Genomic DNA, 23136 nt, shown 5'->3' on the forward strand with positions numbered 1-23136 from the left:
ACACAAAGTGCTTGAGCAACTCAGCAGGTTCGGCTAGCATCTGTGGAGAAAAAGGATGGGTGATGTTTCTGGTTCACGTCAGATTCACCGGTTTGATTCCTGGGATGGCAAATGTTATGTAGAGAAATACATGGCCATTCCTGCCAGTCCTTTTGTCATTCAATATAATCATGGCTAATCATCCACAAATTATTTTGGTGTAAGAGAATATTTTTTACTTACTGTACAAAATTGCCACTTCCCTTGAGAATTAACTTTTCACCTAATGCTGGAATGAACTAAACAGACCAGACATTCTGGTTCAGTTGGGGAGCAATTAAATAAGCCGCTGTTTCTTTTCAAGTTCTACTTCATCAAGTAACATTTGACTCAGCATGTCAATTAAAATAATTATTCCAATCTTCCCTCGTGGGTCTGATCATGTTTGAGTCAAAGCCAAAAGTGTCCTTGCTCACTTTGTTCCATTTCCTCAGAAGGCCTGGTGCTCCAAAAGCCTGCCCTTTCTCAACTTGCAAACCCCATCTCCTCTCAGTGTCCCTCTGGACCATGCAAAGAGACTGGGTGCATTGCACCCCTATTCAATGGAGCATTATACAATGAAAGGGAATTATTTAGAAACCTACAACATTTTGAAAGGCCCAGACAGACTAGATACTGGAAGGATGTTGCTGTTGGCTGAAGAGACTAAACCATGGATTTACCAGCCTCCAGATGTGCCATTTTGAATCAAGATAAAGGAGGTTGTGAACCTGTGGAATTTTCATCCGCATAAGGCAGTGGAGGCCATTAATAAATATATTCGAGGTAGATATATTTCATAATATTAAATAGATCAATATGGTATAAAGGCAGGCACAGGGTACTGAAGTAGGTATACTGTTTTTAATTGTATTCATGGTTAGCGCATGCTCCAGAGCTGAATAGCTTGGTCCTGGTCTTGATTCTATGTTTCTAGCATATTCCCGTTGAGATATTCCTGAAGACCCGTTGATGCACATCTATAATATTGTGATTGAAAACTGAGAAATTGTAGAAGCAGTTCCCGATTTAATCAACCACTAATCCCTTGTCTGCAGAACGGTAACCTTTTGGTAATGTGGAGTTACAGCACAAGTTACTGCTAACTCTAACTGCAGTCTGTGACACAGTACAGTAGCAGAGCGGGTGAACTGTAGTATTATATGAGTGTAGCGTTCTCATATTCTCTCTGGGACTTCTGCGAGTTTCCTCTCACTCCCAGACTTGCATTTTGGTTGGTTGCTGTATATTGTCCACTGGTGTACAGTTGAGTGCTAGAACATAGAAATGATTGATGGGAATGTGGTAAAAATAGTTTTTATAGGTCTTCTTCTATGTTGTTAAGAAATATGGTAACATAGTAAATTAAAAGCAATAGAAATCATTCAAGTTACATTGTAGACCTTGTGACTGGAAATATGGGAGGAAACTCGTGACAAACAAACATTCAAAGAAACATTTTTGGAATATTCCAGAACAGGCCATCAGATAAAACATCCAGCCAATCAGCAGAATAGTTGAGGGATAATAACTATAGATTGTTTATTTTAAAATATAGATCATGAATTGGAAATAAAATGTAACATTTCCACCATATTGAATCAACATTTTCAATTTGAAAGCACTTCAAAAATGAAAGATCCAAGCGATTTACAGATCAGTAAATAAAAGAAAAAAAATCCCACAAATTCCAGCAGTGATATCCAAAATGTCTAAGAATATATTATCATTGATGGCAGATCATATAAATCAAGTACATATGGAATATAAATGTAATTGCTGTAGAAGATGAAACAATTTCATGCGATGATTTTATCATTATTTTGGAACATTCAAATTAATTGAATCTAATTTTAATCTGAGTACACAGGCAATAAGAAGCTAATTTGTCAGTTCAATCATAGCACTACAAGCAGATAAATTGAAATGTCTAAAACATTATTGGTCATGCTTTGATGTAATACATTTAAATCACCCTTGAAGTAACATAATTATGGCAATAATAGTTATATCAAGCATGAGCTAAATTTCTTCAGTATACATTTTGTTGGAAAACTTTGAATTCAACAAGTATTCAAAACCTCGATTTCTTCTTTGGCGTGGAATTATTATCAGCATGACAGTCAAAAAGACAAGACCCACGAAGATTCCACTGAAGGTCACACCAAGTATTGTACTCAAGGAAGTTTGAGGTTCTGTAGAATCCATGAAACAAGTTAATATTTATTCTCATGGCAATACAAAAGTAAAACTGTCAGATTATTCATCTTTAAATATAGTCATTTATCACACAGTTAGATGTAAAAATTAATTTCCACTCCAATGTGTTTTCCCCAAGCCAAATAACCTAAGCATTAGGCAGCAAGTGGCTTTCTTTACCAAGCGTGAAGCAGGTATTAGGTCTTTAGCATAAGCAGTTAAGGTGACTAATGCCTTCTTTGGGTCACTCTGTACGACACATGGAGCACTTGCCACAAAGTTGTTTACAAAAAAATACTACCTTTAGAATCATAGTCATACAGCTCGGAAACAGGCCCTTCAGCCCAACTTGCCCACATTGACCAACATGTCCCATCTATACTAGTTTCATTTACCTGCGTTTGACCCACAACACTCCAAATCTGTCTTAACCATGTACCTGTCTGATTACTTCTTAAATATTGTGATAGTCCCTGCCTCAACTACCTCCTCTGGCAGATCGTTCATTACACCCACCACTGTTTGTGTGACCCCCTCAGAAACCTTTCCCCCTTCAACTTAAATCTATGCCCTTGGGTTCTTGATTCCCTTACTTTGGGCAAGAGACTGTGTGTGTCTACCCGATCTATTCTTCTCATGATTTTATGCACCTCCATAAGATCACTCCTCATCCTGCTGCTCTCCAGGGAATAGAGTACCAGCCTACTCAATCTATCCCTATAGCTCAGACCCTCGAGTCCTGCCAACATCCTTGTTTTCTCTGCACCCTTTCCAACCCAACAACATATTTCCTGTAACATGCTGCCCAGAGCTGAACCTTCTTGACCACCCCATCTTCCTGTGATGTCACCTTCAAGGAACTATGGACCTGCATTCTTCCCAGGGCCCTACCATTCACTCTGTAGGTCCTGCCCATGTTAGTGACTCCAGTATTTTGTGTCTATCCTGGGCTAATTTATGTGCTATATGACTGATTATGCTATATTTAGCATAATCAGTCATGGAGAGAGGGGAGGGGGGGAGGGGGGGAGAGAGAGGGGAGGGGGGGGGGAAGGGAGGAGGGGGGGGGGGGGGGGAGAGAGGGGGGGGGGGGGGGAGAAGAGGGGACAGAGGGGGGAGGGGGGGGGGGAGAGAGGGGGGGGGGAGGGGAGGGAAGGGGGGAGGGGGAGGGGGGGGGGGGGGGGGGGGGGGGGGGGGGGGGGGGGGGGGAGAGAGGGGGGGGGGGAGGAGAGGGGAGGGGGGGGGGGGGGGGGGGAGGGGGGAAGAGAGGGGGGGGGTGAGTTTAATAGATATATATGGCTCCCAACATTTAAAATATACAAAATATTTCAAATTATTTGCATTCATTTTCATAATTACATTCATTAAAAATATATATCCAAACTGAGAAGTCATTAAAAACATGATTCAATGCAATATTTTTCTTGATTGGCAAAATAATGAACTTATGGAACAAAATATTTTAAAACATACCTGATAACTCAATTTCATATGAATATCCAAGCTCACTGGAAAGTACAAAGAGCTCCTCATTAGTCATAGATGGGTAAAACGGCACCATGTTAAATTGCCTGTTGTGGCCAATAGGTGCCATCTCTTCAGGCCACACACTGACGGAGGGACTGTTTTGTTTCATCCACTCATCAAAAATAGCATCCGTAAAGGTATGAAGCACCTATTACAATGTAAAACATTGATACCAATAAACTTTATCTCTCGGCTGTCGTCAGTATTTCCTGGATTATCTATACTTCCCTTAAACAAAAGAACAATTTTAATTACTCGTTAATCCTCCTGGATCTCACCCATGGCTCGAGATGAAACAAAGATCTTTGTGAAGCCCCCTTTAAGCTCTCGCTTCCCTCTTTCATTAACCTGGGATACATTCCATCAGTCACTGGGGATCCAACACCATCTCCTTCTTGATCTCAACCTGCCTTAGTATATTAGTATCTCCCTCATTCATCTCCCTAGCCTCCATCTTCTTTTCCTTACAAACTCAGATGCAAAGTACTTGTTTAGTTAATGGCATACATCCTCTGGCTCCAAGCATTAATGCCTCCTTTATCTCAATCTTACCTTCTCCTTACTTACCCTCTTGTATAATTTGGATTTTCATTAATCCAAATCTCCAATGTGATGTCATGACCCTTTTAGGCCGTTCCAATTGCCTGCTTGCTTTATAATCCTCAAATGTCCTTTCTGATTTCATCTTTCTGCAGCTTACACATGCTTCACTTTTCTTTTTGACCAAAGTTAGAACCTTTCTTGTCATTCAAGGTTCCACTACCTTGCCTCCTTACTGGAACAATTGATTTTTTATTAAATGCTCTTAAATGCAAACTCAATAAGATAGAATTTTCAACCCTTGCAACACAAATATTCTCATTGAGCCTCACATTATTTTCTCGTCTTCCATGATAGCAGAGTAATCTGGCAATTTTGATCAAAAGGCACTAGAAATGTAGTCAGTTTTCTGGATTAAGAGGAGAGCAAAGATCACTCAACACTTTAATTTCAGTTTTGTCAACTTCCCCATAAACTTCCCCAAGTTTGACAACTAATCATATTTAATAATTCAGAAGTCATACAACAGTTATAGGTGTACCATATTAACAGTAATGTACCTATCCCTATGAATCTAATTTACCAGCATTTGGTAGTAGCCTTCTATGCTTTGGTGATTAAAGTGCTCATCTATATACAGCTTAAGTGTTGTGAGAGTCCTGCTGCCACCAGCCCCTCTAAGTAGTGCTTTCAAGATTTCAAGCATCTTCTGGGTGGAAACCTTCTTCAGGTCTCTTTTGCACTTTTCATCCCTCACCCTAAATCTATACCTTTTAGTTTCAGATATACTGTATCTGCAATGAGGAAACTGTCTTACTCTTCACCCTGCACATCTCTCAATTTTGTACACATCTAACAAGGACCTATTTAGCCGCCTCTGCTCCAAAGACAACCAACCAAACCGTGTTCAATCTTCCATCGTAATTAAACCAGTCCAGCCAAGCAATATATTGGTGCATCACCTCTGCAACTTTTCCAGAGCAATCACATCATTCCTGTAGTGTGTGGAGCAGAACAGTACACAGTACTCCAGTGGTTACCCAATGAATGTTTTACCCAATTGTAGTATAAGCTTCCCGTTCTCAATAAATGCCATGTCTCTGTTTTCCATCATTTGTCTAATCTAAAATCTATTAACATCCAGGGTTCCTTGGAATTACTGCACTTGCCTTTCACACGAAGGGGAATATGTTGGCCTGAACTAATTTTCAGATTTAAAACATTTGTTAGATCAATATGAATTTTTTTAGTCAATGCAGCTCCAACCATTTTGAAGGAAGGAACAAGGCTATTGGAATTACAGTCCGTTGATTTGGTAAAATCATTGCAGTTCAATCATTCTAGGTAAGATACAAACATACCACAAAAAGTGGATCATTTGCTGCAGAGTGCGCAAGTGCATTTGTTCCATTTAAAAAATAATGAACCAGGTTATGAAGACTCTGAAACTCATTAGATTTGGTTTCCCCATCTGGTGCAGCAAACCCCTCAAGCGAATTTCTGAAAGAAAAAGGGAGGTAGTTATGTTCCAGTTTTACACAGCTTTTGTATTAAATTTAGCAAATCAAAAGGGAGTAGAAATTCCCATTAATTTTGAGTATTTATAAAGGTAACAAATTAAATCTTGAGAAAACTGCACCTCTGCTCGATATAACAACTGCTCGGCTCCCGACTGCCTGAACCTGCCAAGAGTGGCGAACACAGCCAAGCCCATCACAGGCTCTTCACTTCCATCCAGTCCATCTGCACAGTGCATTGCATCAGGAAGGCCGGCAGTATTATCAGAAATTCCTGCCACCCTGGCCATTCCCTTTATTCTCTTCTAATTCCAGGAGATGATATAGCAGCTTGCATGCTCAGACGTCCAGATTTAAGAACATCGTCTTACCCATTGTGATTAGACTCTTTCGCATCCTTTTAACAGAGGTGCTGCCACATCCTCTTACAATTAACTCTACCTCATTTTGTTATTTCACTATTGTGCTCAAGTACTTCAGATTACATTAGAATAAGGCACCATTCTAGTGTATTGCACTCAATGTTGGATTTATCATTACTGAATGTATACTGTTAACTCTGTGACCTTCATGTGAACAAGGAATTTCATTGCACACTAGAGTGCATGACAATAAACTAACCTAACCAATGCATTCTCATTTCATTAATGAAGAGGGGAGAGGAGGAAGAACATTTGTGCAAAAATAATGAATTCTATATTACAAATCTGCATTGACACAGTAAGTTTTAGTTTTGCAAATAAAAACTTTGAAAGCTGGTTTTAAGAATCATACAGTTTTTCCAATTGCGTCATAACAGATTTTCATAATGGTATTAATTGGCTTCCTGCAGTGCGCCTAACCTACAACATGCAACCGAGGGCAAAAAAGCAAGCTTTGAAAAGGAGGATTTTTTTCCCCTTAGTCCCATTTTATTTTTACGTAGACAAAAATATTGGAGAAACTCAGCGGGTAAAGAGTTCCCAGCATCTAAATGGAGAGAAGGAATAGGAATCTTCCCTATTCTCAAAGGGAAAAGCTTGTCCACATCAACTCTGTCTATCCCTCTCATCATTTTAAAGACCTCTATCAGGTCCCCCCTTAACCTTCTGCGCTCCAGAGAATAAAGACCTAACTTATTCAATAAAGACCTAACTTATTCGTATTTACGTTTACGTTTTACGTAGACAAAAATATTGAAGAAACTCAGCGGGTGAGGCAGCATCAATGGAGAGAAGGAATAGGCGATGTTCCGGGTAGAGACCCTTCTTCAGACTGATGTCAGGGGGGGGGGGGGGGGGGGTTGGAAAGAACCCCCCCCCCCCCCCCCAACATTAGTCTGAAGCAGGGTCTCGACCTGAAACATCTCCTATTCCTTCTCTCCATAGATGCTGCCTCACCCACTGAGTAACTTCAGCATTTTTGTCTAACTTCAATGTTTTCAGCATCTGCAGTTCTTTCTTATTTGATTTTATTTTTATACATCTAGAAGCCATAAATGATAGCAGAGTAATCTGGCAATTTTGATCAAAAGGCATTAGAAATGTAGTCAGTTTTCTGGATTAAGATGAGAGCAAAGATCACTCAACACTTTAATTTCAGTTTTGTCAACTGCTTATCTTTAGTAAATAATGTATTAATTAAGGATCATTGCAATAGTTACTGTACAATATTTATATTTACTCATTCCAAAAATTATCATTCTCACAAAGTTCAATTCAAACAGGATATCAAAATAAGGCATTTCAAGACCACATTAATAGTTTGTGGTTCTTTATCTCTTTCAGTTCTGCATGAGTAATAAAGGAGTCAATATTACCTTCATTCATCCAGCTATTTCAAATGATACCAAGCATTTAAAACCATATTAAATTCCACTGAATATTTAGAAATAAATTTGGATATGTCTGGGTCTCACTTCTATACACATTGGAATGCATCCATACCTATCACTATAAGTATCATCAGGAAAAATATATTAAATACTGAAAGCTCTTTACATTACATATGGAGATTGGACAGAATGGATCTGCCCTCTAATCTTCAAATTAATAAAACTTCTTGTGTGCGGAAAATGGTTTTAATCAATGGAAAGACCCCACATGCATGTTGAGGCAAATGCAGTTATGGGCAGTGATGTATCGGGCGTACACCTACTGTATGTTACACATAACATGATTTTCCTCAAAAAGTTACTTAAAAACACTGTTGCCATAAAGTTTAGATGACGATATTTTGATGATTATGATTATCCTACATGCCAGTCACCAACATACAATTAAATAGTTACAGAAAGCATCCATTGGAACAAGCCATGAACACCCTGGGAGAAACGTTCTAATTTTTCCCCAGTCTCTGCCTCTCATAATATTATATACTTCTATCAAGTCTGCCCTTAACCTCTGACATTCCAGAGAAAATAATCCAAGTCTACCCAACCTCACCCTGTAGCCGAAACCCTCCAATCCAGGCAGCATCCTGGTCAACCTTCTGTGCATCCTCTCCAAAGCCACCACATAATTCCTGGTATGGGGCAAGCAGAACCACCCAATACAAAATAAAAATCTTAATATCTTCTGCCATTTGAGTTTATTTTTTATTCTGCAATGTTGTTTCTTACCTCTTTAGTTCGGCTATATTTTTTGGGGGAAGTAAAGGTTTAGCTCCTCAGCAGTCATGGAGTTATTGAGCCAGCCCGTTCATCAGACTGAGTCTACACCAACCTTTAAGCACTGTTTCAACTAATCCTGCACTAGTCCATTTTATTCTCCACAGTTGGATATTTTCTGTGGAACGTCCGAGCTTGAGGGGACACCCAAATGAAGTAAGAGGTAAGAAATGAAGTATATAAAATTATGAGAGGCATACATGTAGTAAAGAGAAACGTTTTCCTACATTTGAAATGTCAAAGACTACAGGTCATAGCTTTAAGATGCGAGGGGCAAAAGTTTAAAAAGTGTAAAATGACTCTGGTTTCATTCATAGATTTTCTTCATGATCTTACAGCTCTGCACGCTTGTCAGTAGTTGTGAGGATTGTGCCCACAATCATTCCTGTCAAATACGTGAACAGATATTTTGGACCACATTTTTGAGTCCTAATTGGCACCTGAATAACAAGTACGTCATGACCACAGATAACCTTAGGAATCATGAGCACATTTTCCTGATAAACTTTTGAATTCACGAGCCTCTGTGCCCTGGGTTTCTTCTGCTTTCCTCAAGTAAGTCTATTTTCATTAAGTTCTTTATTAAGTACTGTAAAGCCAGTTAATACTCATCTCTCACTTCAGGCTTAAGTTTCCAATATATTACCTGAAGCTGAAGTTAGAATTCTGGAAATAAGGTGGAGAATCAAAGTCTTTCACAGATAAACAATGGTAGATATCCTCCATGGTTGGTAACTGAACATTGGTCATTTCCATGAACCCTCTCCTGATCGGACCCTCATTTGTTCCATTACAAAGAGTAACAAAGCGATTATAATCATCCAAGCTATAGATTTGCATGAAAAAGCACAAAATAGAATATTAGAACATAATAATACATCCTTACTATAAGCCAGCGTTAATGTTGCTGAACCAGTATTCCAGAGGCCTGGAGTAATCAAATGGAGACAAATCCCATTTTAGCAGCTGGAAATTTTAACTTCAATGTTAACATAAATACATTTAAACAAACAAAAATAAAATCTGGTGATGGTCACCGTATACGTACTGGATTGTTATAACAATCCATTTGTTTCAATAATGCATTTCAGGGAAGAAGGTCTTCCATTGTAACCCCAATCTAATTAATATACTGTTGTCAATGATGTGGACAATGTATAACTAACTATCCATTACAATAGCCAAATCAGCTATTCAAAACATTGCAAATGTCCTATTGTTTGCAAATGTTTCAAATGTACCTTCACCACATGAACTGCCATGGCCCACTGGTTTCTTGGGGATAACTCAACAGGAAATAATCCCACATTTTAATTTCATTAAGGCATTAAAAATACTGCAGTAAAATTCACGTATTTTGGAGAAGTAGGCTTGAAAGGTCACGGATCAGCAATTCAGTATTCCAACATAATGGTGCTACGTATTTCAACCTTACAGTAGCACAGTGCTACAACATTTGCAAATTTACCTGCAGCAGATATGTTTTGTCCTGCTGTTTTGTTTAAAATGGGGAACTATGTGTATAGAAATAGAAGAGCCATGGACCTTCGGCCTATCGTCCATGCCAACTATCAGACAAATGTTTACACAAATTCCATTTTATTCTCCCTACATTCTTATCAGAGAAGGAAAGGCTTTCCATTAATCAAACCTGCTTACGTGTGGAATGACAGGCTAAACGGGTCTGTTTTAATGCAAAGAAACTGACTAGTAAGGCGGATTATGTTGAGAGTGGGAATCAGCACCCAGGAACAGAATAATGTTGCTAAAACACAGACATGGCTGAAAGAATGGCAGAATTAACAACTCAACATTTCAGGGGAATAGATCTCTAGGCATGGCAGGGTAAGGAGGCATAAGAGCAGAGGTGACACTGCAATTTTGATAAAGGAATTCCATTACTGCAGTAATAAGAGAGTTATCCTGGAAGGTTGTTCAAATTAGATCATATGGATAGAGTTTAGAAATATAAAGGGGGCAGCCAGTTTGTTAAAGCCTGTGACCAGTGGAACATTGCAGGAACAGTACGGTGATTCTGACTGTTTCTTTTGTACGTTAATGATTTAGATATGAGAATAGGAATTTGATGTTAGTTTTCAGGCATATCCTGGCAAGACAATATCCAACGCCAAGATCCTGTCTGGCACTGGCCTTCCCAGCATGTACACGCTATTCGGGCAGCGCAGACTGCGGTGGCTGGGCCATGTCCACCACAAGGAGGATGGCTGTATTCCAAAATACATCCTCTATGGAGAGCTGACATCTGGGAGGAGAACCATCGGCCGCCCCCAGCTACATTGCAAGGATGTCTGCAAGAGAGATATGAAGGCGCTCAACATCGATTGCGGAGTCCTGGAAGAGCCTTGCAGCTGACCGCACGAGGTGGAGAGGTACCCTGAACCAACATCTCAAAACGGGTGAAGAGAAACTGTTGAACGCAGCAGCAGACAAGCGGGCACGCAGGAAGAAGCGCAGCAACTTAAACAGACCAGAGACCACACACAAATGTGATCTTTGCGACAGCGACTGTCACTCCCGCACTGGTCTCTTCAGCCACAAGCGACGCTGCTCTAGCCAAGGTTTGGAGCAAGCAGCCAACAACTAGGATGCATCACCCATGGTCAGTCATGACTGAGGGGGGCCTACAGAGTTTTCAGATGACACGAAAATTGTTGGTTTTATTGATAATGAGGATAGTCATTGACTACCTGATGATATTGATCAGGTGGTGAGGTGACCAGATCCTGAAGGTGAACAGAGGTACTTTGGGACTAGTAAGCGTATTACATACACAGTGATTGGTAGGGCTTAGGGAACACTGGGGAACAAAAAGGATTTTGTTGTGTGATACAAGTTTTAGATTCTCGCATTTAGCATCTTTCCTGATTTCAGGATCTTCCAAAATACAGCCAGTGATTTAATTCTAAGATATTCAACATTAAAAATTATGTTTAATGCAGAATTCTAATGCGATTTGCAATATTCAATTACTAACCTGTCGCATACAATCTCCCATCGCGAGAACCTAGAGCTCTGATTTATTAATGACTGTTCATCAAGACGTTGGGATCCCAACAAAGAATCTGTACACACATCGCAATCCTTATTTCCTGTGGCAAAATTCCAGTATGGAATGTTTAATGCAGAATTCTAATGCGATTTGCAATATTCAATTACTAACCTGTCGCATACAATCTCCCATCGCGAGAACCTAGAGCTCTGATTTATTAATGACTGTTCATCAAGACGTTGGGATCCCAACAAAGAATCTGTACACACATCGCAATCCTTATTTCCTGTGGCAAAATTCCAGTATGGAAGTGCAAATGATTCATTTCCTATGAGTTCCTGTATGGGGAAAAAGAGAAAGACACAGAAATGCCTATTTCAGGCTTTGAATGGATATAAGATAGCCAAGGGTGATAGTGTGATGCAGTTGCTTCACAGCTCCAATGACTTGGCTCATTCATGATCTTCATGTGACCTCATAGGGTCTCCATTGGGTGTTGAAATTTCCTTTCACATACGAAGAAGTGTTGGTTCGTAGGTTAATTGAAAACTACAAATTACTCCCCAGTATAAATGGGTGGGTAGGAGAATCAGTGTGAAGTAGATGGGCAAGTGAGAGAGAATAGGTGACAGTGGAATGTGGGGGAATGCGATGCTCTGGCATGGGCTCAAGGAAATGAATGACCTTCTCTTTTGTCATAAAAAATAAAAATATTGTTGTTCGTCACTCGTTCGAGTAAGACGATAAAGACCTCATCATTAATGTTGAAGCATATTGAGATGACTGATTAGACCAATCAAGGCTCCAGTGTTCCTTCCACAGAGGTAAGAGAGAGAGAGATAGAGATGCTGTGGCATCAATGGCAATTACTATCACTATCAATGACAATTACTACATTTATCTCTGCTTCCTCTATTCTAGCTTTTTATGAGAGTACGCCAAACAGGCCAACCCGATCCTTGTTGTTCCCAGTGATGTATGTCACAGTCATACAGTATCGAAACAGGTCCTTTGACCAAACTCAACCATGGTGCCCATCAACGCGTCCCATTTGCCAACATTCATTTGGCTCATACGACTAAAACGTTCCTATCCACATACCTGTGCAAATGCTCCTTCAATGTTGTTATTGTGCTTGCAATGTTGAAACTCTCAAGGGAAGTTCTAAGAGAGTCTTTGAAATTCTTTAGCTTGCCCTAACTCAGCACTCCATAAAGCAGCTGCTTTTGTAATCTGTCATCAGACATTCTTCTGACATGTCTTGCCCACCTGATCTGTAATTCTACCAGCAATGTATTGATGGTGGGAAGGTTTGCCTGGATGGAATCAGTGTGTCTGTGATCTGGTCTTGCCCTTTGATGTAAAGTATTATGTGTGACGAGTCACATGTAAGTGGTTATGCTATCTGGCTACGCTGTCTGGAATGTCTACTGTACACTGTCTATGTCTCAAAAGTATAGAGTAAAATGACAACAACAACAACAACAAGATATGCTTGGTCTTCAGATTTGTTCCTACGATTCACGTCTCAGTCTTCCAGAAGCCAAGCTGGCTTTCCAGTTTAGTTTATAGATACAGCATGGAAACAGGCCCTGCGGCCCATCGAGTCTGTGCCAACCAGCGATCACCCGTGCACTAGATCTATTTGACACACTATGGGCAATTTACAGAAGCCAATTAACCTACAAATCTGCAAAATGTGGGCGGTAACCAGAGCACCTGGAGAAAACCCACGTGGTCACAGGGAGAACTACAAACTTCGTACAGAGAGCACCCATGGTCAGGATCGAACCTGGGTCTCTGGCACTGCAAGGCAGCAACTCTACCGCTGCGTGTCTATGCTACCCAGTATTGAACTCAAATTGAAATATGTTCACTTAAGCACATTCAAATAGTATTCTGATGAAAAGGTCATAAGAATAACAATAATTTATAAGTAATGGGACCAGAGATAAAAAAAATATATACAAAATCATACATTGTCTATCCATTGTGGGCCGAAGGGCCTGTTCCTTTGCTGCACTGTTCTCTCACAAAGATGACAATTCCTACTTTTTGCAGAGAACTCTATCCTCCCTTCATTTATAACATTCAATTCACAGTTAATGAACCCATGCGTAACATAAAACAATGCACCATAATATTTAAACCAAACCAGATTATAAAATACCAACTTGTAAATCTCTCTCCAGTAACATCAAATGGTATCGATGCCAAGTAAGGAAAGATGGACCTCGATGTGAAAAATCAATACCTTTAAATGGTCGACCAGGTCCTGCGAGAATAAAAACACTGCAGCATTACATTTGTTAAAAGAAAATAAGTTCATAAGTCATAGGAGCAGAATTAAGCCCGTTGGCTCATTGAGTCTACTACGCCATTCAATCATGGCTGATCTATCTTTCCTTCTCAACCTCATCCACCTGCCTTCTCCCCAAGAGAGAAATCATTATTACATAAAGTGAAGAGCAGCAGACCCCACTGATCTCTGTGGAACACAACTAGTCACTGGCATCCAACCAGAAAAAGACCCCGTTATTCCCACTCTTTGCCTTCTGCTATTCAGCCAGCCTTCTATTCATGCACGTGTGTAGTTATTGATTTCTTGGAGTCATGTGGTGCTACAGTATCGTGAAAATTAAAAGTTTCAGGTATGGGTGAAAGACGATCTAGAACATAAAAAATCATCTCCTTGTGGCGATTGAATAAACTCCCTCCTGCTTTCCCTCCTCACTTATTTCTTTTCTTCACTATTTTCTTTTTCCGCCTTTTGCTCATGCACACTAGCCTATCCCTCACTCTTTACTACTTCTTTTTCCTTTTTCTCTTCTTACTTTTCTCTTTATAAAAAAAAATTAAAAAAAGGAAGTTGTACAGAGAATGTAATAGGTTAACATAATTTTGGGAACCTGTAAAAAGGTACCACTGTATTGTACTTACTTCTAATAAATAAAATTATTTAAAAAATAAATTAAAATAAAAAAATGCACGTGTGTAGGAAGGAACTACAGATGCTAGTTTACACCGAAGATAGACACAAAATACTGAAGTAGCTCAGCAGGACGGATAGCATTTCTGGAAGGCACAACATTCTGGAGTAACTCAGAGAGACAGAAAATGCTGATTTCCCAGTTGCCCGATATTTTAATTCTCCTTCCCATTCCCACTGACCTTTCTGGCCTGGGCTTCCTCCACTTTCAGAGTGAGGCCATACGCAAATTGGAGGAAAACCACCTCATATTTCGCTCGGACAGCTAACAACCCAGTGGTATGAATATTGATTTCACTAATTTCAGGTAGCTGGTGCATTCCCTCTTTCCGCCCACTTCTCCACCCTATTTGTCCAACTGGTTCTACTGTTTGCATCCATATATCTCTTAATTATTACCCTTCCACAGCCAACCATCGACCATTGTGGGTTCCACCTATGCGAGCTCTGATTTGTTCTGAACCTTTTCATACCTCTAGTTTCCCTCTCCCCCAACTTAGTCTGAGGAAATGATCTCAACCCGAAACGTCACCTATTCCCTTTCTACAGAGATTCGGCCTGATCCGCTGAGTTGTTCCAGCATTTTGTCTCTATCTTCTATTCATGCTAGTCTCCCCTCTAATACCAAGAGCTCTCATCTTGTTTAGCAGCCTCATGTGCAACACTTTATCAAAGGCCTTCTGAAAATACAACTAAACAATATCCACTGACGCTCCTTTGTCTATCCTGCTATTTACTTCCGCAAAGAATTCCAACAGATTTGTCAGGTTAGATCTCCCCGTCACAAAACCATGCTGACTTTGACCTATTTTATCATGTGCTTCCAAGTACTCAAAACCTCACCCTGAAAAATGGACTCTAAAATTTTACTAACGACTAATGTCAGGCTTACTAACCTATATGTTTTAAGAAGGAACTGCAGATGCTGGAAAATCGAAGGTAGACAAAAATGAATGAAGGAAGTCTTCCTTCATTCCATAGATGCTGCCTCACCTGCTGAGTTTCTCCAGCATTTTTGTCTAACTAGCCTATAGTTTCCTCTTTTTTGCCTCAGCTCCATCTTGAACAATGGAGTAACATTTCCAATTTTCCATTCCTCTGGGACGTTATATTCCACAACGTGCTGGGATATAGAGAAAATGCAAGTAAATGGAGTTGAGGTCCTGGTTAGTGAAGATCAAAGTGAATGGCAAAACCCAGTTATTCTTGTTCTGATATTCACAATAATCAATTACAATAAAACTGGTTTTCATAGAGCATGTTTTAATTGTGACCACACAATAGAGATATTTTGTCATAGTTACAATGTGCATAGTTGAATGTGCTAGTATGCTATGAGAAGATACAGATGAATTACTCATTTTAAGTGGCAACTAGATTATTCATTTATTTCATTATAATACAGATAATATCAAGGAAAACTTTGGGCACAAAAGCAAATATACAAAGAGTAAACTAACCTAGTAGTGTGTCTCTTGTAGAATAGTAATGAAGCCACACAAAATAATTATATATTGATATGTTTGCAACTTGTGGCTGAGTTCCATTTGGCCCCAGCAAACTCAGCCAGTGTTGGGTTGCAATGACATAATCTGGATGGATTGTCGTTTTAGCTTTATCTAAAGCATCCAAGAACTGCTCCTGCTCCGTTGGGGTTAATGAAAGAATATTTTTTCTGATCACTGGTGGTTTTCTCAGGTTACAGTTCAAACCAGCCCATCCAAATTTGCACCCTCCGCAGTTGTATCCGGCATAATTTCCTATTTAAGTGAAACGGAAAGATTCGCTGCTTACTGAAAATTATGAGCTCATTAACAACAGTACAGATCTGTTCAACTGGTGGAAAAATGACTTTATGGCTCTAATGTTATCAACTCTGCTCAACAATGATCCACCCATTTAAAACAAGACATTACAATCATTTAAAACAAAACCGGGAAATGCTTGAAACGATCAGCTGGTTCGGCCACATCTATGAAAGGAAAGAAACAGAGTCAATTACTTTATCAGATTTGGAAATAATTCGAAATTAAATATGCTTTAGGTTGCAGAGAAAGGAAAGAGGTGGAGAGAACAGGGAACATTTCTGACAGAATAGAGACCAAAAGAGACAGACACAGATGGCAGCTGAAGAGCTTCTTAATTGACTGACATTTAAGAAGTTTTTGTGTCTGTCTGACTGAAGTGGAAATTGAAGGACTGGGAAGAGAAGAAAAAAGTCATAGAAAATATCTCAATTACTGAATCTGAAATTAAAGAGACTACTGGAAATGTTAAATGAATCAAGCAGGATCCGTGCAGACAGAAAAATGGAAGTTGATGGCCTTTGATCAGAATTGGCCAATTTAGTTATCGGAAATGTTTTAATTCTGTGTGGATTCAGTATTCAATCCTAAGAACCAAGGTGGAAGACAGGATACCATTTCAGAATTTTGTGTAATTTTATGAATGCCTATCATATGGGAATGGAATTAAAGACAGTTAAGTAGAATAGAAATTAAAAATGACAAGCAACTGTAAGCTCAGAATGACCTTTGCCTATCACTTCAATTATCCATCCCATTCCCATATGATAGGCATTTGCAGCACTGTATTTAATGTTAGAGTTTCAGCCATTGCAGTGCTTTGTATCTCACTTCCAGCATTAATTCTTTTTTTTTCTACATTTCCCCCTCCTTATAATTCATACAATCATAAAATAGTTACAGCATCAAAGGAGAGTATTTTTAAACTTAGCAATTCTTGCTACAACATAGAATCATTAATCTCTGTCTTTGTTGTACCAAACCCTACTGCTAGTTTACATCAAGATTCCAACCATATACTGTGTCAAAAGGTTTTTCCTCACATTACTCCTGAAAATCTATTCCATTTTATTTGATGCCTGTTCTCAATCCCTCTAACAATGGGAACAGTCTCCCACTATCCACTCTGTCCAGATCCCTCATCATTTTACATACCTTTTAATCCCTTTACAGCCATTACCTTCTTTGTCAGAAGTCCTAGCTTCCCAAACATATCCCAATATCTATAGCTCATCACACAAAGAAACATTCTCATAAATAATAATAATAATAATAAATTTTATTTATGGGCGCCTTTCAAGAGTCTCAAGGACACCTTACAAAAATTTAGCAGGTAGAGGAAAAACATGCAATGGGGAATGAAATAAATAGTAGAGACATGACTAGTACACAAAGTAAATACAGAATTCAATACAAAACACAGTATGAGGCAATTAATGCACAGATGAAAAGGGACGGCACGTGGGGCTAAGGATAGGCAGAGGTGAAGAGATGGGTCTTGAGGCGGGACTGGAAGATGGTGAGGGACACGGAATAGCGGATCAGTTGGGGGAGGGAGTTCCAGAGCCTGGGAGCTGCCCTGGAGAAGGCTCTGTCCCCAAAACTGCGGAGGTTGGACGTGGATGGAGAGGAGACCAGCTGATGTGGATCTGAGGGACCGTGAGGGTTGGTAGTGGGAGAGGAGGTCAGTGAGATATGGGGGAAGGCAGATGGTGGAGGGCTTTGTAGGTGAGGATCAAATAACACCCTCTACTGTCTTCACATACTTTGTATAACACTGCAAATTAGACCACAATACTCCAGCTAAGTCTGAACAGTGTTTCAAAAACATTCAGGACAAGTTCCCTCTTTTATATTGTATGGCTGTGTTGATAAACCCCGCAATTGTACATGTCTTATTAAGCATTCTCAATCTATACTATAACTTCAGTAACATGGAAACAAACTCAAATCTAATTTTCAATAATAGCTGGAAAGAAGCTGTTCTTGAATCTGGTTATACGTGCTTTCACGCTTTCCAACCTTCTCCCAAGGGTAAAAGAAACAAAATGAGAGGATGTGTTAACAATAGAGAATGCAGAAGAGGTTCACCTAGGCGTTGTATGGAATACAGGGATGGAGTGAAGGAGAAATTGGATATGCAGTGACAATTCTTCATGGAACATAGGAGGCTGAGGAGGGACCTTGTGGGGGTTTACAACATTATGAGAGGGTATAAGTATGACCGATAGTCAGATTGTTTTTCACATGGTTAAAAGTATTCAAAATTAAGGCATAGGTGAGATGAGATGAGAGGAGAGAAATGTAAAGGTAGTCCGAGGGGGATGTTTGTCCATACAGAAAGGTGGTGGCTATTTGGAATGAGCTGCCAGAGAAGGCAGTGAAATCAGATAACACTACATTTAAAAGGCATTTGGACATGGAAGGTGTTTAGAGGCCTAATCATGAACAGTATGGACAAAGTGGGCCCTGCCCTGCCCACTTTGGTGCTGTACTTTCCCCTGATTTCAAGTATAACGGTGAGAACTTTGATAGGTGTAGGAAGGAACTGCAGGTGCTGGTTTACACCGAAGATAGACACAAAATGGTGGAGTAACTTTTTTTTGTAAACTCGCATCTGCAGTTCCTTGTTTCTCCGGGCCGGTTTATATCAGTTTTACTTCTGTTAGGCAGGTATGATCATTGATAGACTACATCAAGATATGTAACAATACGCTGGCCAATTAACCACAGAGCAAAGGTGGCAGTACCTCTGTAGTCTAGGTACAACATCCAGGTAAGAATATAGTTAGTGCAATGAATACAAAATAGTTACATCGGCGATCGGCGATGTAATTATACCACCAAGCCGATGAAAAGATTAAGCTATTTGCACGAAATCTAATGAGTAAACATTTCTTTCATGTTACACTTAGCAAGATAAATTATATAATCTGTTGATTCACGATGACAAGTATAACTATAAAATTTCTAAACAATCGATGTATAAATTGATTGATGTCCATTGAAACACATTTTACAGCAGATAAAGTAACAGAGAAAGATAAACAAGGTTGTCAGAACTCAGGAAGATAGACGTATCAGGAAATCCTGAATAAGGTTCAGGATGGTAAGATTAACATTAAACACAATGAACCAGAGTGGCTGGTTTACAAAGACACAAAGTGCTGGAGTAATTCAGTGTGCCAGGCAGCATCTCTGGAGAACATGGCTATGCGACATTTAAAATTCGTTTTGGAAGCATGACTAATAGATAAGCAGAAATATGAAACCCCATTACCGGTACATCTGCAGGTCCGATTAAAGAATTTGAGCGGCCACCTCTCTCGATCGTCCACGTTTCGCAAGTTATAAGGGCCACTCCAGGGTTTGTTGATGACCTGCACATCAGCGCATATGCCCCGATTGGATTCAGCCCCGCAGAGCACCGCCGAATCGGAGCCGTGGGAAGGGCAGCATTGTTTGGATTGCAAAGCAGGTACCGTGGCACACGCACGGGGAAACTGAGAGGCAACTAGCTGGAAACCTCCCAAAATCACCCACAGCCAGAGAGATGCACACATTGTGTGGCAATGCATCTGACATACACTTAACGACTGCGAAATGTCTTCGCTCGTACTTTCAGTCTCTTTCAAAGTGAGGACACGTGTAAAGTCATCAGTTAAATCTCTCTGGAATGTGCATACCCAGCGGTCACCAATAATGCACGAGACGAGTCTCATGATTTGCACATGATTTGGGCCCCTTTTGCCGATAGCACATTTTCATTAACTTGAAACGATGTAGTACTTCTGATTCTGATAACCTTATGATTAGAAATAATTACTTGGATTTCAGAATTCACAAAGTCCTTTCCCTTTTGTGCAAAGGACACAGATGAAGCTCTCGAAGTCGCGTTCACACCACGGCTAATATGATTGTTGACACTTTCCAAACCTTCGCGGTTCTGTATTGGTTTGAAAAACTAAACCGGTAAATGAGCACAGTGGAAAAGTTCAGTGATCAGTGGCCCAGAATTATTCGCCACTGATCCATGAAAACCTCTGCCTTTGGGAATTCGCAGTTAAGTACTGGCCTGTTTCAAAATAGCCCTGCAAGTTGAGGCTTTTTCTGTTTCATCTTTGTTTGGACACAGTGAGAAACATCAACTGATACCCAGGGCTGTTCTTCAATTCCTGCAAGTTACAGGACTGTATGTAAGAATTTAGTTCAAACTTTGACCTGTGGAGGAGGGCAGTAATACGCTTAGCAGCGTCTACACTGCCGGAATTCTATAAGAAGAAGTAGAACAGCCCTGCGTCGTGTTTCTAAATGCGGGCTTTTCAGAAATATAGAGGAATTAATCATATATATCTATTAGCAATGTTACAACATTTTGAGATTTTAAAAATCAAGTTTGCAATTTATCCCATCAGATAAAGCATAAAAAGAAGTTTAATTTGACACCTAATTCACTTTCATATCTTCAGTATTAAAAAGGTTATGGCCATTTTCACACTCGGAAATTAGCATCTTGTTTCCTATTGCTTTCCCATTGACTTAACACAAAAGCTGTGATCGACGACAGTCAAAAAAGTGCCTAACTTCCTTAAAAATTAAGAGAACTGAAATAAATTTTCAGTTATTATAGATTGAAGCATTCTGAAACAAATATGAAACAATCTTACTTGGATGACCTGAAATTAAAGCATAATTAGTTAGTTACCCCATTGTAGCTAATTACAAAATTCAATTACTAGATCTAAACATCTATCCATTTCTTAAGAAAAGATTGACATTTTTAAATAGCATAAGTGTCCAAATAACATTCACACAAGAATTCACAATATAACATGATTTTTAAATCTCCCTGTCACGAATTTATAGGCCAAATGGAAGGAATATAGTGTTTAATTCCCATCTTGCGTGTGGGATTTTGTGGAACGCGATCAATTGGAATGTTACAGTTGCGGTGAATTTAAACCCCATATCAGCAGGAAAAATACTGCCGGTTCGTATCCAAAATCACCTTTTCGCAACATGAAATGTGGATCCTAAGAAAGCACGTTTATATCAAAAATAAACAGCGTTCCTTTAGCTGTCCCGTATCTGAAATCCGTCGCCGTTGTTGCCGTTCACAGCATTAGAAGCTAATTTTTATTTTTATTTATCACAGACCGGCAGTCGGAACAAATCTTCAGCATAAGCTCGCACCCCGAGAAAATAAAACGCCAGCAGGCGCGAAAACCGCGTTTTAACCCCGCCCCCCCTCAAAGGCGCCAAAGTCGCGCACACGTTCAGTGACAGAACTACAGCGCCACTGAAGGTAAGTTTTGTAACATACCTATATCTATTAAAACTCTGTGTGTGTGGGTGTGTGGGTGTCATTTTGCATGTGAAACGTATCTCTTCAAAAAACAGACGCCGAAACAAGAAAATGTTTACATATTTCAGTAGAGATTTTCCTTACGAGTTTAGAATTCCGCTCCTCTGCACCGTTGGTACATTATTTTCCTCATTTTTTAATTAAAATTGTTGGCCAATCTGACCTTTTTTTAAAATCTGACTGCTGCCTTGCTGCTGACGTTACAATAACAGTGACATTTTTACATCTTCTGGTAGAAAAATTCCTTATGATTTCAATTTGGTCGATTATTTCCAGAGATATTTACTAAAATTTATCACCAAACTGACATTTAAAAAAAATATTAAGGTTGCCCAGCTGCTGACCTCACAATGCCTTTGTACCTCCGGCTCTAACCCTCCAGCCTGGCTGCTCTCCCGCCCCGCCCCCCTCACCCTTTACACCTGGCTCAACTGCCTCATTGCCCTGCCCGGCCCCTTTCCACCCTCCCCTCCACCACACCCCTACCCCCTTCCCTCCACCCCATCCCCTCCCCACCCCTCCCCCCTCTCCCCACCTTCCCTTCCCCCCTGCCTTCTCCTCTCTCTCTCCCCCTCTCTCTCACCCCCTCCTCCCCACCCTATCTCCCTTTGTCACTTGCCCTTCTGTCTCTGCCCCCTTCTCTCTGTCTCTCTCCCATTCTCTCTCTGCCCTCACTCTCTACCCCCCCCCCCCCCCTCTGTAGACGCGCCTGCGAGTTGGGGGCTATGCGTTGGTGGATAGGGCGGTTATGGGGTAAAAGGAGAAAAGTAATAATATTAATATATCAAAGGGGGTAGTTAGCGTGTGTGCGGGGGGTAGTTAGTGTGTGTGGCTCCGCATGCCGCCCCCCCCCATCCCCCCCTCCCCCGCCACCACACATTGGGGGAACAGACCCAACGGGGCTGCACTTGGTCTAGTAAATATTAAAATTGAAATGCAAAAAAAAAAAAAAAAAAAAAAGCAAAATGATCGGATTTACAGCCATTGCTGCCAGTGGGACACAGTCACCGTGGGGCTCCCATGTATTAACGGATAGGCAGGGAATGGAGGGATATGGATAACATGCAGGCAGAGGACATTTGTTTAAATTGGCACCATGTTCTGTACGGACATTGTGGGCTGGCATTGTGGGCCGAAGAGCCTGTTCCTGTGGTGTGCTGATCTATAGAGAGAGATGTAGATAGAAAGAACCACATATGCTGGTTTACAGAAAAGACACAAAGTGCAGGAATAACTCAGCAGTTAGGCAGCTGGAATAATTCGGTTGGTCCTGATCCAAAACATCACCTATCCATGATCTCCAAAGATGCTGCCTGACCCACTGAATGTCTGATCCAGCACTTTATGGCTGTACTGATCTATGTTCTATGTTAAAGATGAAAGTTTAAATTCCAATCAATACACCACTTAAAATAACAGATATTTCCTGGTTAAAAATAATGTAAATAACGTGAAATTAAGGTTTAAAGGATCAGATAGATCACAGGCATAGATCAGTACAGACACAAAGAGCTGCAGT

At 40.2% G+C, this 23136-nt stretch overlaps 1 protein-coding gene across 1 annotated transcript; it reads right to left on the minus strand.

Moving 5' to 3' along the window:
* Positions 1-1195: 1195 nt before the first annotated feature.
* On the minus strand, positions 1196-20356 carry dct (dopachrome tautomerase). Its single transcript, XM_055636813.1, has 8 exons — positions 19533-20356; positions 15908-16207; positions 13633-13733; positions 11630-11796; positions 9095-9274; positions 5646-5784; positions 3691-3892; positions 1196-2213 (listed from the first exon to the last, which is right to left on the minus strand). The coding sequence occupies exons 1-8, from the start codon at positions 19972-19974 to the stop codon at positions 2041-2043; spliced, it is 1704 nt and encodes a 567-aa protein (XP_055492788.1). The 5' UTR covers positions 19975-20356; the 3' UTR covers positions 1196-2040.
* Positions 20357-23136: the final 2780 nt, after the last annotated feature.

Source organism: Leucoraja erinacea, chromosome 6 (genome assembly GCF_028641065.1).
Source record: "Leucoraja erinacea ecotype New England chromosome 6, Leri_hhj_1, whole genome shotgun sequence".
NCBI classification, from domain to species: domain Eukaryota; kingdom Metazoa; phylum Chordata; class Chondrichthyes; order Rajiformes; family Rajidae; genus Leucoraja; species Leucoraja erinaceus.